General features: G+C 33.7%; 8 protein-coding genes across 8 annotated transcripts; 4 read left to right on the top strand and 4 right to left on the bottom strand.

Annotated features, from left to right (window-relative positions):
- Positions 1-504: 504 nt before the first annotated feature.
- Positions 505-2871, top strand: AMD1 (AMP deaminase; the record flags this gene model as incomplete). The annotated part of the gene is made up of 1 exon (XM_041552235.1): positions 505-2871. The coding sequence occupies one exon, from the start codon at positions 505-507 to the stop codon at positions 2869-2871; it is 2367 nt and encodes a 788-aa protein (XP_041408169.1).
- Positions 2872-3085: 214 nt separating this feature from the next.
- CGI121 (Cgi121p) lies at positions 3086-3598 on the bottom strand (the record flags this gene model as incomplete). Its single annotated transcript, XM_041552234.1, has 1 exon — positions 3086-3598. The coding sequence occupies one exon, from the start codon at positions 3596-3598 to the stop codon at positions 3086-3088; it is 513 nt and encodes a 170-aa protein (XP_041408168.1).
- Positions 3599-3872: 274 nt separating this feature from the next.
- On the top strand, positions 3873-5372 carry LFT1 (Lft1p; the record flags this gene model as incomplete). The annotated part of the gene is made up of 1 exon (XM_041552233.1): positions 3873-5372. One exon carries the CDS (start codon positions 3873-3875, stop codon positions 5370-5372), a length of 1500 nt encoding a protein of 499 aa, XP_041408167.1.
- A 561-nt stretch (positions 5373-5933) lies between these two features.
- YMD8 (Ymd8p) lies at positions 5934-7277 on the top strand (the record flags this gene model as incomplete). Its single annotated transcript, XM_041552232.1, has 1 exon — positions 5934-7277. One exon carries the CDS (start codon positions 5934-5936, stop codon positions 7275-7277), a length of 1344 nt encoding a protein of 447 aa, XP_041408166.1.
- A 692-nt stretch (positions 7278-7969) lies between these two features.
- Positions 7970-9739, top strand: STP2 (Stp2p; the record flags this gene model as incomplete). The annotated part of the gene is made up of 1 exon (XM_041552231.1): positions 7970-9739. The coding sequence occupies one exon, from the start codon at positions 7970-7972 to the stop codon at positions 9737-9739; it is 1770 nt and encodes a 589-aa protein (XP_041408165.1).
- Positions 9740-10198: 459 nt separating this feature from the next.
- Positions 10199-11803, bottom strand: ERG11 (sterol 14-demethylase; the record flags this gene model as incomplete). The annotated part of the gene is made up of 1 exon (XM_041552230.1): positions 10199-11803. One exon carries the CDS (start codon positions 11801-11803, stop codon positions 10199-10201), a length of 1605 nt encoding a protein of 534 aa, XP_041408164.1.
- A 1440-nt stretch (positions 11804-13243) lies between these two features.
- SOD2 (superoxide dismutase SOD2) lies at positions 13244-13969 on the bottom strand (the record flags this gene model as incomplete). Its single annotated transcript, XM_041552229.1, has 1 exon — positions 13244-13969. One exon carries the CDS (start codon positions 13967-13969, stop codon positions 13244-13246), a length of 726 nt encoding a protein of 241 aa, XP_041408163.1.
- Positions 13970-14591: 622 nt separating this feature from the next.
- Positions 14592-16100, bottom strand: TDA3 (Tda3p; the record flags this gene model as incomplete). The annotated part of the gene is made up of 1 exon (XM_041552228.1): positions 14592-16100. One exon carries the CDS (start codon positions 16098-16100, stop codon positions 14592-14594), a length of 1509 nt encoding a protein of 502 aa, XP_041408162.1.
- Positions 16101-16378: the final 278 nt, after the last annotated feature.

Raw genomic sequence — 16378 nt, 5'->3', positions numbered from 1 at the left:
TCTGTTTCTCTCTGTATTCTACAATGTTTGTGAAAATTTCCCAATCGGGAACAAAAGTAAATATAAACTAATTACCCTAAAACTGGACCCTAGGGCTGAATATCGTTCCCCTAAAATACAAAAGTAGGTCTTCCGTGTGCAGTGACAAATAATATTATAAGCTGTTTTTGTGCGGTAATTTCCCTGTGGAATTGTGGGATTGTGAAGGTAACACCCGACTCACTCGCTTTCAGGCTGTAATTCTTCTCGTTTTACAAAGCGATGAGCTTGCGGTGAAAGCCGAAAGGATGTAAATTTTAATACAGGAATAATAAGGAGGCAATAGGAACATGAACCCTTGGAGAGACACGTTTCAAAGTGTGATTGATTTACTTCTTCTTCAATAAGAGTTATATAAAAACACAAATATCAGCTGTCCTTGAAAAGTTAGTGAACACCCTCAAGACTCCATTGAAATAGAACAAAACAACAACAATTTTTTATTCTTCTTTATATTATTAAATCATGGATATCAGTCAAACCGCTAAGGATTTCTCTGATCTTTCATTGGAAGCTGCTCCTTCTCACGATGATTTAGAACATAGTTCAGGTTTAGTTCTAACAGAGATCGATCACCCATTAGAACAACAAGTATCTGCAAGTAGCCAAAGTCCAGAAGAAAGTGTTCCAACAACAACAGCTAATTTCTCGTATCATGAAAATCAACAATTATTCGATAGTAATTGTAAACAAATGGCTGTTGATCCACATACTTCAATATTGGAACAACCTGCTCATTACTCTAATCTTGGATCTGGTAAAGATTCAAACGATTCTTCTAATGCTCCTAAAACAGGTAAAACTCGTACTTTGTCTACAAGTGCCCAAAATACACTTCCTGAGCCACCTAGACCAATTTGGGAAACTGACCCTACTGCCGATACTTCTAAATCAAACGGTAGGAATAAAAATACCTTGTATAAAATGGGTATGATTGCTGAAGATTCTACTCAACAAGTTTTAGATGATCCATCCCCTGAGTTGGTTGACTTATACACCAAAGTCCAAGAATGTAGAGAATTAAGAAATAAATATCAAACATTATCCTTACAAAAAAATGAACAAAACCCTAAAAATAACAATGACTACAAAGTATACCCAACTCCACCAAAACCTTCTTACAATGCTGAAACTAAGACTGTCATACCTGTGACTAATTTATCCGATTCAGAAACCTTTGATTTTGATTCTTGTGAAATACCAGGTGAGGATACCGAATGGGATTACTCTATAAATGGTGACGATAGTTATATTGTGCACCAAACCGGTAATGCCGAGGCCAAAATTGCAGCTATTCCAACATTAAGAGATTATTATTTGGATCTAGATAAAATGATATCTATTTCTTCGGATGGTCCAGCAAAATCCTTTGCATTTAGAAGATTGCAATACTTGGAGGCCAGATGGAATCTGTATATTTTGCTGAATGAATATCAAGAGACAAGTGTCTCAAAGAGAAACCCTCATAGAGATTTTTATAATGTTAGAAAAGTCGATACTCACGTTCACCACTCCGCCTGCATGAATCAAAAACATTTATTACGTTTTATTAAATATAAATTAAGACATTCTAGGGACGAGAAAGTAATCTTCAGAGATGGTAAAGTTTTAACTTTGGCAGAAGTATTCCAATCTTTGAACTTAACAGGGTATGATCTGTCAATTGATACATTGGATATGCATGCCCATAAGGATACTTTCCACAGATTTGATAAGTTTAACTTAAAATATAATCCAATCGGAGAATCTCGTCTAAGAGAAATTTTCTTAAAGACTAACAATTACATCAAGGGTGGCTATTTGGCTGAAATTACTAAACAGGTTATGTTTGATTTAGAGAATTCTAAATATCAAAATTGTGAATACAGAATATCTGTCTACGGTAGATCTATTGATGAATGGGATAAATTGGCAAGTTGGATTATCGATAACAAAGTTATTTCTCATAACGTTCGTTGGTTAATTCAAATTCCTCGTTTATATGATATCTATAAAAAAACAGGAATTGTTGCAAACTTTAATGATACTTGTAGAAACTTATTTCAACCTTTATTTGAAGTGACCAAAAACCCACAATCTCATCCAAAATTACACATTTTCTTACAAAGAGTGATTGGGTTTGATTCAGTTGATGATGAATCTAAGGTTGATCGCCGTTTCCATAGAAAGTACCCCAAACCATCTCTATGGGAATCTGCTCAAAATCCACCTTACTCATACTACCTATACTACCTATATTCCAATGTAGCATCCTTAAACCAATGGAGAGCAAAGAGAGGATTCAACACATTAGTTTTAAGACCTCATTGTGGTGAGGCTGGTGATCCTGAGCATTTAGTATCCGCGTATCTATTAGCCCAAGGTATTTCCCATGGTATTCTTTTGAGAAAGGTTCCATTTGTTCAGTATTTATATTACCTTGATCAAGTTGGTATCGCTATGTCACCTCTGTCTAATAATGCGTTATTCCTAACATATGATAAAAATCCATTCCCAAGATACTTCAGAAGAGGTCTTAATGTTTCTTTGTCAACAGATGATCCACTTCAATTTTCTTATACCAGAGAACCATTAATCGAAGAATACTCTGTTGCTGCACAAATTTACAAATTATCTAATGTTGATATGTGTGAGCTTGCTAGAAACTCCGTAATCCAAAGTGGGTGGGAAGCCCAGATTAAAGAGCATTGGATCGGGGAGAATTTCGAACAACCTGGTGTTGACGGCAATGACGTAACTAAGACGAACGTACCTGATATCAGAGTTAATTACAGATACGACACCTTGTCTACAGAATTGGAATTGGTTAGCCATTTTGCTAACTTCAAATAGGTATATACGCTATATAACAGCAAATAATGGGTAACATAGTTCCCGTTATGATTAATTATTCATATATCTATTGGGTCGATTATTTTTTTAAATCTAAATACATATTAATTTTTTTTTTTTACAATTTGATCTAAATTCATAATGTAGCTAATTGAGAAAATATTATTTCTGATAATGATATGATGGTCTTAATATGTGTTTATTCTGGAATCTCTCAAAGACCTCTCAATTGAATGGCGTTTACAGTTGCTCTTGATAACTCAGAAATATCCTCAAATTTTACAGATTGGTCAATTTTATATATTTTTCTTATAGCATCTAAGTCACTATTTTTTTGTAAGTTTTCATCCTTAAAGTCTACAATATCTCCAGTAACAACAGTCTTATCTAAAGAACAATTACTATCACTTTGGCTAATCTCGACCATAATGAGATTTTTGGTTTTGTCACTAATCCCAAATCTCTTGAATGCCTCGCCAATATTAGATGTAGGAGATAAAGCCAATAACACTTCAGAATGGAGACTCTTAGTTCTCAGTCTATTGTATTTTGATTCGATTAGTACTCTGTATATAGCAGACATAAGTTGCTCGACAGAGCAGATGGTGCATGCATCGATGAAAGCATAAGGTAGTTCAGCTATGCTTGATCGTATGTCACTAGCATTTGAAACATTTTGATATAGTATAATTTCAATATTAGTTTCTGGAAATTGTGGTAGATGCATTATGATTGATGTTATATTGGGTTGACTGCTTTAGTTTGGTTGGCTTCTGTCTTGAATGTTCATCTCATTTTAACTTGCGAGTACTTTTCACTTTTCGGCAATAACCAAAGAGATTTTTATCGACATATTTTATCAACATAATAGTCCTTTGAACTAATCGCTTATGCCAAAAGAAAATAATACTCATCTAATAAAGTTAGATGCAGTTCTGAATTTTATAGAACATAACCAAAGTGTTTGTGTTGTTAACAACTATTTTTTTTAAAGAATTAAGATGGCAACATTGAATGAACCGAATACGACTAATGATGACATAGGCATAAATAACATACTAGATCACATTTTCACTGAAAAGGAAAACAAGGCTGAATCAGATGACATATCTAACACGATTATTAAAGATGATGCTACTCTGTATCAATTATTAGATGAACTTTCTGGGACTCGTAAACTTATGAGTTGTTTATTCGGTCCTGCCCAGGAGATCAATCTTTCTACTAAGGATAATAAATTAACATCGAGGACACTCCAGTTTGGTGAAGAATGGTACAGACAAGAGCATATAGTATTGGACAATTCCAGCACAACACGGGCTCTTAGAAGTGATACACCTGTCTATTTCTCATGGTCGCACGATAGTAAACGTAAATCTAGGCCGTCCTCACCGGTGAAAGCACAACACTATCAGGATGAACAACCTGAGATAAGCCCATCACGTTCGACAACGGAAATTCCATCTAAGAATTTGCTGAATAATCAGCGATTATTGGGGGTTGTTGCTGAACAAATGAAATCCTTTAAGAAATCTTCATATTCATGGGGGGATATACTAAACGATAATGGCGAATCAGATCCAATAAAAACTGATAAGGAAACCGCCTCGATTGATTCACATCCTGAATATAAAGAAAACGTTTCGATTAAAAAATCTACATTTAAAGTAAACCCACTTGCGAAATTTGTAGCTCAAGAATTACCTAAACCCAAGAAACATGAAAATAAGAGCCCCTCTAAAAGTCATCATTCGAAGAGTAAATTGTGGTTTTGGGGTAGTAAGAATTCGAAGAAGAAACATAACAAGAATAAAAACGATAAGAAAACTGTAGATGAGGTATTGGATGATACTTCTAAGGGTAAAGGAAACCCAGTAATTTATGAATCTCCAACGAATAAGCAAGACATGACGAATGCAAATATAGAGGAGCATCACCCGACAAACAATGTTCTGAACGAATTGTTTGAGGACGATCCGATTGGTGAAACAGATAATGACTCTACTATTGGATACCTACAAAGCCAAGATAATAGTGCACTTGAACTACAACTAACTAATACTAATACTAATAACCTTGACATACTTCCTTCTGAGACATCGAGAACTGATATTATAAATTTGTCAAATAGTGCAGAATATCCGGGGAACCATGACTTAGTAACAGATAATGTGACTACAATAAACGATAGCGAGGTAGAGAAAACTAATATGGAAGATAGTTCAAATGATGATTCAGATGATGATTTCGGGAATTTTGAGCAGGCAATGCCCAACACTGCCCCTGAACTCCAAATCCTAGATTTGTCACCACCACCACCACAGCCACCAAAAACAATCACTACAACAACTACAACAGAACGAGACTTTGTAAAACCATCTAACATATTACCAGAGTTTACTGAACTTCAAAAATCGGGTAGCAACAACAATGTCAACAGTAGCAGCACTATTAATCTGATGATGAATTCCTTTGTACCATTGCAACCATCTAAAAAGTGATTCAAACAACTGTTATGGTACCACAACTTTATATAGATACATATTGTATTAGAACATGATATAACTCAAGAAACCTCCCTCATCTTATCTTTTACCAGATAGGTATAAATAAATACATTATCACGTAAACGATTTATTATCGTGTGGCATTTTCTCTCTGCGAATTTTTTCTGCCGGAATTCTTCAATTTGAAAGAGAACGAAAGCGATGCATTCTTAAATATAAATAAATAAATATTAGGAATCAGGCTATTTTACAAGGTATTTTAGTAGAAGTTTGGATCCTATCTCTGTCAGTCTCATCTCTGATTATTGTCATAAATAATCAATATTTAGAGCGTTAAAAATAAGTGAATTCATTTAACACATTGAAGGTTGCAGAACAATTTTGAGAGGTACACATCGCACATTCTATTTGTTCTTCCATTAGTTGCCTCATTTAGTCGAATACATTGGACCAATAATCCTATTATTATAACTAGATAATTCTTTAACTTTGTTTCCAATCAACTGCCATATTTGAAGAAAGAAGATACATATAAGGTACAGACCTCGAAGAAATATGTGGACGACTGTCTTAGCTTACATTGTCGGCTGGTATGTTTGTGCTATATCTTTGTCGGTGTACAACAAATGGATGTTCGATCCAATAAATGGACTTGGAGTTGAATACCCAGTTCTCCTGACAGCATTCCATCAAACAACCCTATGGGTACTTTCAGCATTATACATTGTGATTCATGAGAAATTGAATCCTGCATCCGCACAACATAGAAAATCTCCAGTGGTTCAAAATCATAATAATGACTGGAAATTCTACATGAAATATATCATTCCAACTGCTGTAGCGACCGCAGGTGATATTGGGTTTAGTAATGCATCATTTAAATTTGTACCGTTGACGGTATATACTATTATTAAATCATCAAGCATTGCATTTGTCTTATTATTCAGTTGTATATTTAAGTTAGAAAAATTCCATTGGAAATTAGGTGTAATTGTTTTGGTAATGTTCTTTGGAGTCGTTATGATGGTTTATAGACCTAACGATGGTAGTAGTGATAATGATCAAACTCAGGCTCTCATCATATTTGGTAGTCTATTAGTCTTAGCAAGTAGTTGTCTTTCTGGTTTAAGATGGGTTTACACTCAACTAATATTAAAGAAGACCGTCTCGTTGACTGTACCAATTAGAGATGAAGAAAATAATAATAATAGTAATAATAATACCAACCAAAATGATGAATATCCTGTTGAGAAAAGTGATGAAAAACCACATCCAATTTATACAATTCATCAATTGGCACCAATTATGGGTGCAACACTTATTATAACGTCATTAATCATCGAGAGACCATTGCCTGGTATTTTTAAATCCAACCTCTTTAAAGTTGAATTCAACAGCAATAAAGAAACAAATTTTGGTTCTATAAGTAGAGGAATATTTTTAATGATTCTTCCAGGTATTGATGTCTTTGTTCTTACTTTCTGTGAATTCGGTATTTTACAATTAACAAAAGTGTTGACATTATCTATTGCGGGTATTGTCAAAGAAGTACTAACTATCTTAACTGGTATGATCTTTTTACATGAGAGAATCAGCGGCGTATATAACTGGATTGGTATGACTATTGTTCTATTAGATGTTGTCTACTACAATCATTTCAGATACAGACAAAAACAAGAAAATGAGTACATAAAACTTTCATCCGTGGAGTCAACCAGAAGCGTTGACAAATCTGAGTCAACAAGGGCATCAATAGAACCTTATTCCGCGGTTACAGACTTCACTTTACAAGAATTCGAAATGGATACATTATCCATGACGTTGTCTCATACATCAGATGGACCAACCGGAAACCACTCATTACGGTCGATCGGTGATATAGGGCTAAACAACAAGTAATTAACAACTACATATTAGCAAGCTGTCGCACTTCAAGACGGGAGACTACCCCAAAACTCTCGAACAATGATTGATGATCACATCATGGAATAGGATGCCCAGAGGTATAGGAACGTTTCTGACTCTATCTTTTTGTGTCAGCCGTGTGAAGTGACTGAAAGTTTTTTTTGCGTTGTTTGCCGAAGTGGAAAGTGAAAAATTCATGAATTTTACTGAAAAAAAATGTCAACATGAAGCGAAAAAGCAAGAAATTAAAGAGCTGATGAGGATGGATGACAAACAGTGTGCCTTCTTCGAGATGATGCTCTGATTTTTTTTCCAACTAGATAGAAGGGCTAAAACTGGCGTCACTGGACTACATACTCTACGAGACCAGGAGCATATATCATACGTACCTATATCTATCAATTTATTTAACAGTGGTGCGACTGTTTGCATTAATTATATTACATTATTATCTTTTCGAAAACAACAACAATAATAATAACATCACTGATTACTAATTTCCCAAGAAATAAAAACATATTAAAACTTTTTTTTGAATAAAAACAACAATAAAATAATAAAAACAGTTAATTCATATAGTTAGAATAACGATTTCCCCCCTTACCGACATTTAGATGTTTAATAAATCATAATTTTAAGACCTTACTACATTTTAATTTTTATTAATTATATTTTCAATTATTAATATGTCTAAAACACCGATGGTTAATACAGATAGTCCAGGTGGGAGGACGAATAGTATTGATAATATTTTAAATCAAAGAAAGTTTGATCAGAACGTCACACATAACCAAACAATTATAGGATCTCTTTTCAATAAAAATACATCATCGTCTACTGCAGATGCAGCGATCAAGATGTCACATTCACCTTCAATTTTAGAAGATCATCATACAAAAATTCATGATACTACACATCAAAATTTTACATCATCGATTTTAAATAATATAGAAACTTTGTCTAAGGATAATTCATCTGCATTTAGTTCATTCCAAAGGAATTATGGTAAATCTGATTCACCAAACCATCCAGGTCTAAATAGAAATATATTACCAATTACACCTGATAGTAATAACAGTTCACCAAATGACATTCAAATAAATAGAACAAATCCAAAGGTAAGAGGCCATTCAAGTCTTAACCAATCATTAACAAGTTCACCGGAAAGAGATTCAAATTTAGAAAATGATAGAGATGGTGAATATATTTGCCATTATTGCGATGCAAGATTTAAGATGAGAGGTTATTTAACACGTCATATTAAGAAACACGCTCTAGAGAAAGCCTACCACTGTCCATTTTTTAATAATAATTTAAACAAAGAAGACCGATGTCATGCTACAGGTGGATTTAGTAGAAGAGATACTTATAAGACACATATGAAAGCACGTCATTTCACGTACCCAGATGGTGTCAAACCCGCAGATAGAAACAAGTATGGAGGCCATTGTAATGCTTGTAATGAATATTTTTTAAGTTCCAATATTTGGATCAAAGAACATATTGAGAATGGCCAATGTAAAGGTCTCCCAAAAGAATATTTGGAACAATTACCTTCTCACGATTCTAAACAAAAGATAACAAATAGATTGAAGATGATTAAAACCTCGACAGGGCATGCTCGTTATATATCCACGATGGAAAGTGTTGTCGAACCGAACGTTTTATTGAATAAAGAAGCACTTGAAGCAATGGTCATCGTTGCAAAAAATACTAATAGAAATGATGTTCTTTCGAAATTTGGAGATGACAAATTGATCCTTAATTCAGATAATTTCAAAGGTTATAAGCGACCAAAGAGGAAATATAAAAAAAGAATACCGAAGGTAAAACCATCTGAATCTAGTAGTACGCCGGTAGATTTGACACAGCAATCATCTGTCATTTCATCCACTGCTGGAACTCCTCATATCGAAACTCCCATCAATACTCCACAGACATTTGCAGATACTTCTTCATTTAATTACAAAGAGAGTCATAGTTTAGAATATCCTAATATTAATTCTAACGAGCACAATACCAATTTCAGTCATACAATGCATACTGATGAACAACTACCATATAACAACAAAGACGACGTGAACAACGGCTATCAAACAGATAATCTCAGTGTTGAGATTAGTCCGAAGCAAATCGTTGAGGATCAAGGATTGAATGCTGGACCAACCTTACTGACGTCATATGCATATCCATTAACTGTGATACCTTCAGAACCTCATCAGGACAATAGTAATATTAGTCATAATAAAAGGGAAGTGATTCCTTTAGATTCTGAGCAACAGTCATATTTTGTTGACACATACGAAGACGAGCTACCCAACGAGACCAATGATAAGATTCCCATTAATAAAATGTTAGCCGAACAATTCGTTCCGGAGACGATTAATCAAACTCAATTGGAGGAGACTAAAGAATATTTAAAATTTTATAATGATTTCTTTGGGTCTGGTCTATAAAAAGCAAAAAACACACACAAACAAACTCGTCACTAAATGACAATGTAACATTAGCATTAAATATAACTATTAAAACCTAATTCATAAATTCAATATTCATTATAATAAACTGCACACGTATTTTTAAAAAAAATACTTTTTTTCTTAAGTATGACAAATAAATATAATTTTTAAAATAAATATGTATCAGTATATCAACGTCTAGTCTATATGTAGGATAAATATAAAATATAATAATAAGTGAAAAATATAAATAAATAAATAAACAAATAAATAAGGCAAAGAAAGTAGCTAAAAAAATTATGTCACTATGCTAGACAATAAAAGGCAAAAAAAATATAATTTTTAAAGCTGTCTTCTTCCATAGACTACCTGATTGAATCTAAAAAATAATGTATGTTTCTATTTTTATTAAATTTTTAAATTAGTATTTCATGGGAAAAGTGTACAACACTCTTTTTATAATTGTTCACCTGGAACTCTTTTTTCCCAAATAATGTAAGCTGGACCAGTTGGTAAAGTGACCATACTGGTGAAGTCAGAGATTGGAACAGTACCATCTGGGGTTTCGTATCTGAACTTGAAGTGTCTAATGAAGACAGCGAAGATGGTTAGTAATTGACAGTAAGCGTAGTGTTCACCGATACATCTGTGTCTACCACCACCGAAAGGTAAGTATGGAGAAGAGACACCCTTAGAGATAGAACCGAAACCGTAATCAATTTCTTCACCAACGGAGTAAGAAGATTGAGAGTCATTATCCCAACGATGAATGTTCAAAGAATGTGGATCAGGGAAGTAATTTTCTTGTAAATGAGTGTAACCTGGGGAGACAAGGACGAAATTATCCTTTGGAACGACGTATTGAGTGTTTGGAACTTGCATATCCTTAATGACCTTTCTGAATAAAGAATGTAATGGATGATGTAATCTTAGGACTTCCTTTAGAGTTTGATTCAATAGAGACATTTCTTCAATAGCTTCATAAGACAATTCTCTGTTGAAGTTATCCAATACTTTAACTTGTTCTTGATATAATTCATCTTGAACGTCCTGTCTTTCAGCCAAATGTAGTAAAGTCCAAGCAGAAGTAGCAGCAGAAGTGTGTTGACCACCCATTAGGACACCAATCAATAAGTTTGAGATTTCGTTATCAGTCATTTTAGTACCATCTTTATAAGTAGAGTTTTTCATCAATTCATCAATCAAATCTCTATCTTGAATATCATTAGCAGCACGTCTCTTTTTAATAATAGATAAATAAGTGTTAGCGATAGTTTTTTGAGCATGATCTCTTTTCTTATTAGTAGCAGAAGGAATATTTGGGAAAACAAAGTTTAATGGGGTGAAACCTCTATCTAAATCGGTGAATAAATAAGCGAAATCAGTATCCAATTTATCTCTTAATTCTTTACCTAATAAAGTTCTTGAAGCAGTGAAAATAGTCATTTCAGGTTGAGTCACCATAACGTTAATCTTACCAGAATCATGTTCATTAACCTTAAAGTTTGGAGAAGTCTTTAAATATTTAACGATTTCTTCAACGAATAAAGGAACATAAGTTTTAAAAGCTTCTTTAGTCAAAGCACCTTTAACGAATTTCTTTTGATCCATTAATTTATTGTTTGGGACATCATAAATGACACCTTTACCGAAAACAGGAGTAGTTAAATGAGAATAAGCGGCCTCAGCTGATACTTCAGCTAATTTTGCGTTAAAGATAAATTCATGACCTTTTGGACCTAAATAAACGGTCATAATTCTACCTAATAATAAAAATGAGAAAATGTCACCGTATTGTTTATTACATTTTTCGAAAAACACATAAGGTTGAGTACCATAAGGAATTGCACTACCTACCCAAGGAATCCAAGAGAAGACCAAAGGAGTATGATCTTTTCTTAAAGAATATAGTAATTGCCATGTAATATGATAAATGAATGGAGCCAAAACAATGATTGAAACTCTTTGAGCTAATGGTAAATCATTGAAATAAGACAATGCAATACCAGCATAATTAAATACCTGAGCCACTAAAGAAGTGGATTGTGTAGTATCAGACATATTAATTGAATATATGTATGTATAGTATCTTTAGTAATTGAAAGTAAAAGTAAGAATAAAAAGTTTAGAGGAAAGGATACTTGACAAAACGAATTGAATAAAATAAAATAAAAGATTTACTTTATATATAATTATTTTTTTTAATTATAGAAAAAAGGCAGAAAGTACTAGGTAGAGAACAAAAAAAAAATGAATAAAATAAATAATAAGAGATAGAAACCATACGATAAAGGAACGGTAGAATATTCGACCGACAAAATGAATCGCCTATGATGGCTTACTCATTTGAGTATTCCGAAAAACAAGTAAGTAGTAGTAGTAGAAGTAGTATATATCACTAAAGGAACAAGAAAGAAGGAAGCAAGTTTATTTAGTGGAAGTTTACATTGCTTTGCCTTGTTTGAACGAGACACAGACAGTTTCTGGTTATCGATCATTGAATAGTCTTTATCTGTATTCCGATCAAAGGTGATGATCATGATGAAGATGCTTATTACTCAATATTAAGTAATATTGAATGTGTTTGTATGTCTGTATTCCTTGGAATGAACGTAACTAATACCTTCCCATTCACGCTAATTGACGGTTATTACTGCCAATTAACGTTAAAACAAGCAAAGAGAGAGATGACCGATATTAATCACAGCGTATTTTTGCATACAATCCCAGCACAGCGTGACTCGGAGAATAGACGGGACACACACATTCTATACGAGACACACAGAAGAAATTCACAAAAGTTTTCCATCTCTTAAACGATGCGATGACCAGCGAACCTTCCGATTTCTGGCTTCGTTAAAATAAGTTTTGTAGTGAGAACGAGTGCTGTCTGTCTCGTTTACGAAACCAGGCATAGCATAGCTCAGCTATAATTTCTTGCGTGGAAGACAGCCTGTGGGCGACAGAGCGAGTAAATTCCCTTATTTCCAGCTACCCGTTAAACGACGCGGGCACACAGACGACCGGCAGACACAGTCGCCCTGTAAACGCTGAAAAGGAGCAGTCGGCTTCCGCTCTCTCAGTAGAGAAAACACATTCAATAAAACACTATATATTTTATTATACGACGAGGACAATACGTGGGCGTGGGGAACTGCCCATTACAGGCTTATATATATTTGTGTGGTTCGTGGATGACGATATTCCACTAATTAACGGTGTTTTCGGTTAAATTAGACACTCATAGCAGTATTTAATACGCCTCTGTTTCACGCGCGTATTGTAATTCTATACGAGGACACTCAGTGGAAAAGGACGACAGGTCACGTGAGACGCATGCTTATTTATATCGGTATAGCAATACATATACTCCTACTTAGCAATGACACATAAATAGATAATGACACATTTTCTCAGTAGAACATCTTAACAAACGTTTAAAGGCGAAAAAAGGTATCTTATACATATAAACTATATACCCCACTTTTATCTTAAATTGATTTAAATACCTTCAGATTCATATCTTCTAGCAGCCTCTTTCCAGTTGATAACATTCCAAATAGCCTTGAAGTAATCAACTTTCTTGTTTTGATATTGTAAGTAGTACGCATGTTCCCAAGCATCAATGGCAACTAATGGGATCTTCTTACCTGTAACGGTATCTTGGTTCATTGTCGAGACAACTTCCAATTTCCCGCCATTGTCCAAATTCTTAACAATCCATGCCCATCCAGAACCTTGAACACCAGCTAAGGCTGCATTGGTACTAGCAATCAATGGATCCAAAGATCCATATTGCTCTTGAATTGCTTTAGCCAAAGCTGATTCCTTTGGCAATTGACTACCACCATCCTTTTCCGGAACTAAATTCTTCCAGAAGATACAATGATTAGTATACCCACCACCATGAAACTTCAAGTTCTGTTCCACTTGTAAGATTTGCCTAGATATAGCTGGAGTTGGCTCCTTGGCTAATTGCGCACTGAGATCCTGTAATTGCTCAACTGCGGTATTGAATCCATTCACATACGTTTGATGATGCTTGGAATAATGTAATTCATTGATTTGGCCACTGATATGAGGCTCAAGGGCACCAAAATCCCAGTCTAAATCAGGTAATGTGACTTTGTTTCTAACGAAAGCAGTTTGAGACAATGATCCTACTTGAGTAGTCTTAATGGCAAGCGGAAGTCTTCTAAAAGTAGCAGTTGTAGATCTTGATAACATCTTTATCTTGTTGAATTGTTAATTTTGTTTATCTACCAGCAGCTACTGAAAAAAAAAAGAACCAAACGAATTACTTATAGAATAATATAAAGAAAACAAACAAACAAGAAATGTTTAAAACTATTTAAGTTACATCAAGTTATATATATATATATATGCGAGTGGGTCCCTGCTGTTTATTCCTAATGATGCACGTCTCAACAATGTGTGCATCCCATCCATCCCTTAACAGAGCTATTTCCTTTTTTTGTATTTTGTATATTATTTGTTCGTCCGGTGGAATTATAAAAGACACCCTTTCTGGGAACTCCGTGCGAACGCGCTGCCTCAATTTAATTCGCTGACAAATTATTTCATTAATTATTTAAACATAAGGAAGACCCAAACGCCCTACTTCCGGCGTTGTCGTGACTGGTGATCTCACTCAGACATTAATTAAATACACTTACTGAAAGTTCATCTCTTGCTCTTTAAATTTACACAGCTGCATTGTTTCTAATTTCGAATTGGTATCTCTGTTGCATACATAAAGTAGTAGTAGTAGGTATTGATATATATATATATATATGTATATGGCGATGGCGTTGGGAAGAAGATGTAGTGGTAGGTAAAATAAACTGATCTATGGTGAAGACAATTGACTAGCATCAAAGAAAATCTTTGGTTCTAATTTATCGATTGGTGCACTGGCTGCAACACCATCAAGTATCACTTCAGACATGATTTTACCACTAATGACCGAATTATTAATACCCCAACAGGAATGTCCACTTGCCAAATATAGATTATCAACATTAGTTTGACCAAGCAAAGGACCCGAACTGGTTGGAACGTTCAATACAGGTAAATAACAAGCCTGTTTTAATAAAGTATGACCTTTAGCAATACTATTAGATAACTTCCCTGCAAATTTAAATAATTCTTCACATTTCCCTTCATCAATTGGAGAATCCTTTGTTGGATCAGGTAAATCTAATAATGTATCTCCTTCACCACAAACATAAATTTCATCTCTTCTTGCATATATTTCAGGTGAAAAATATTCCGAATCTGCTACTTTTAATTCTGTAAACATTGCAAAAGCTGAAATTTTTGACATATCTTCTGGCATTACAGTAATCGAATGTGCTCTTAGACCAGAAATTGGACAATCTGCTAATAATTTAGAGGTCCATGGTCCCATTGCTACAATAATATTATCAATATCATATGTTTGTAATTCGCCATCTTCATTTGTTTCTTCAACTTTACATGACGATAAAATATCCTTCGGACTCTTCTTATTTTTAATTTTATCTGGTAAAAATGATAAACCAACCATTTTCTTAGTATCTTCATCGAATGTTAATCCAGTTACTTTTGCATATATTAAATCCACTACACCAACTTCCATAGCTTTTTTTAACATGAATTTAGTAAATTTAGAAGGATGCATCTGTGCAGTTGATTTAATATCACCAATTGTAGACCAATCATCCACAAGGTCTCTTTGAATCCAATCTAATTTTTCAGGTAACGGATTTTTACTTTCAGTATCTTGTTCATCATCATTTTCATTATCACTATCATCAAATGTATCATCACTTTGAGTATCTGAAATTTTCAATTTATCTCTTATCGAACTTAACATATCTGAATTATTTGTTTCTGCACTGGTTAAAGAATTTAAACTTGCATTAGAATATCCACCTAACATATCCTTTAAATGTTTCTTTGTATTTGGATTCATATGTTCTGAATTCTCATTTATTTCTTTCTCCTTTTCATTAGATGATATCATCGATAATTTTTTAGTAATAACATCATCTCTGATATCTGCTTCCAGGGATATAGTATCTAAGACTCTATAATCCCAATTTTTCCCACCATCATATTTTTCAGCCAATTCTTTATGCATATCAAAACTTAAAGCACCTAATTGTGAAGGAAATGCCCAGTTCGCTAATAACCCACCAGCTTTCCCTGAAGCAGCACATGCAACTTCATTACTTTCATAAATAGTAATATGATATTTCTCTGGAGAAAATTTAGGATGTCTTGTTAGATAATAAGCGGTACAACAACCTATAATACCGGCACCAATAATGGCGATTTCAATCTTTCCATTTTTTTCCTTTGAAGGTTCTGACATTCTTTGTATAAATAATCAAATCTGTTCAAATTTAATCCAGTTTGTTTGTTTCTATTTTGTTAAACGATTGAAATAACTTTTCTTCAAAACTGTCAACCAAATGATTATTGCAATATCTCTTTCAATATATTATATATATATATATTCTTCACTAACCAAATTAATCTCAAATAAAACAAAACAAAACAATAGCACAATAACCGAATGTGTTGATCATATAAATATAAGCATATATATATCCTTTTATATATTTGTAATTAAAGTAATCCTACAAGAAG

The sequence above is a fragment of the Maudiozyma barnettii genome, assembly GCF_903064755.1.
Source record: "Maudiozyma barnettii strain CLIB 1767 genome assembly, contig: KABA2_09, whole genome shotgun sequence".
NCBI classification, from domain to species: domain Eukaryota; kingdom Fungi; phylum Ascomycota; class Saccharomycetes; order Saccharomycetales; family Saccharomycetaceae; genus Maudiozyma; species Maudiozyma barnettii.
The sequence above is the reverse complement of the archived record's forward strand: the minus strand, read 5'-3'. Positions and strand labels throughout refer to the sequence as shown.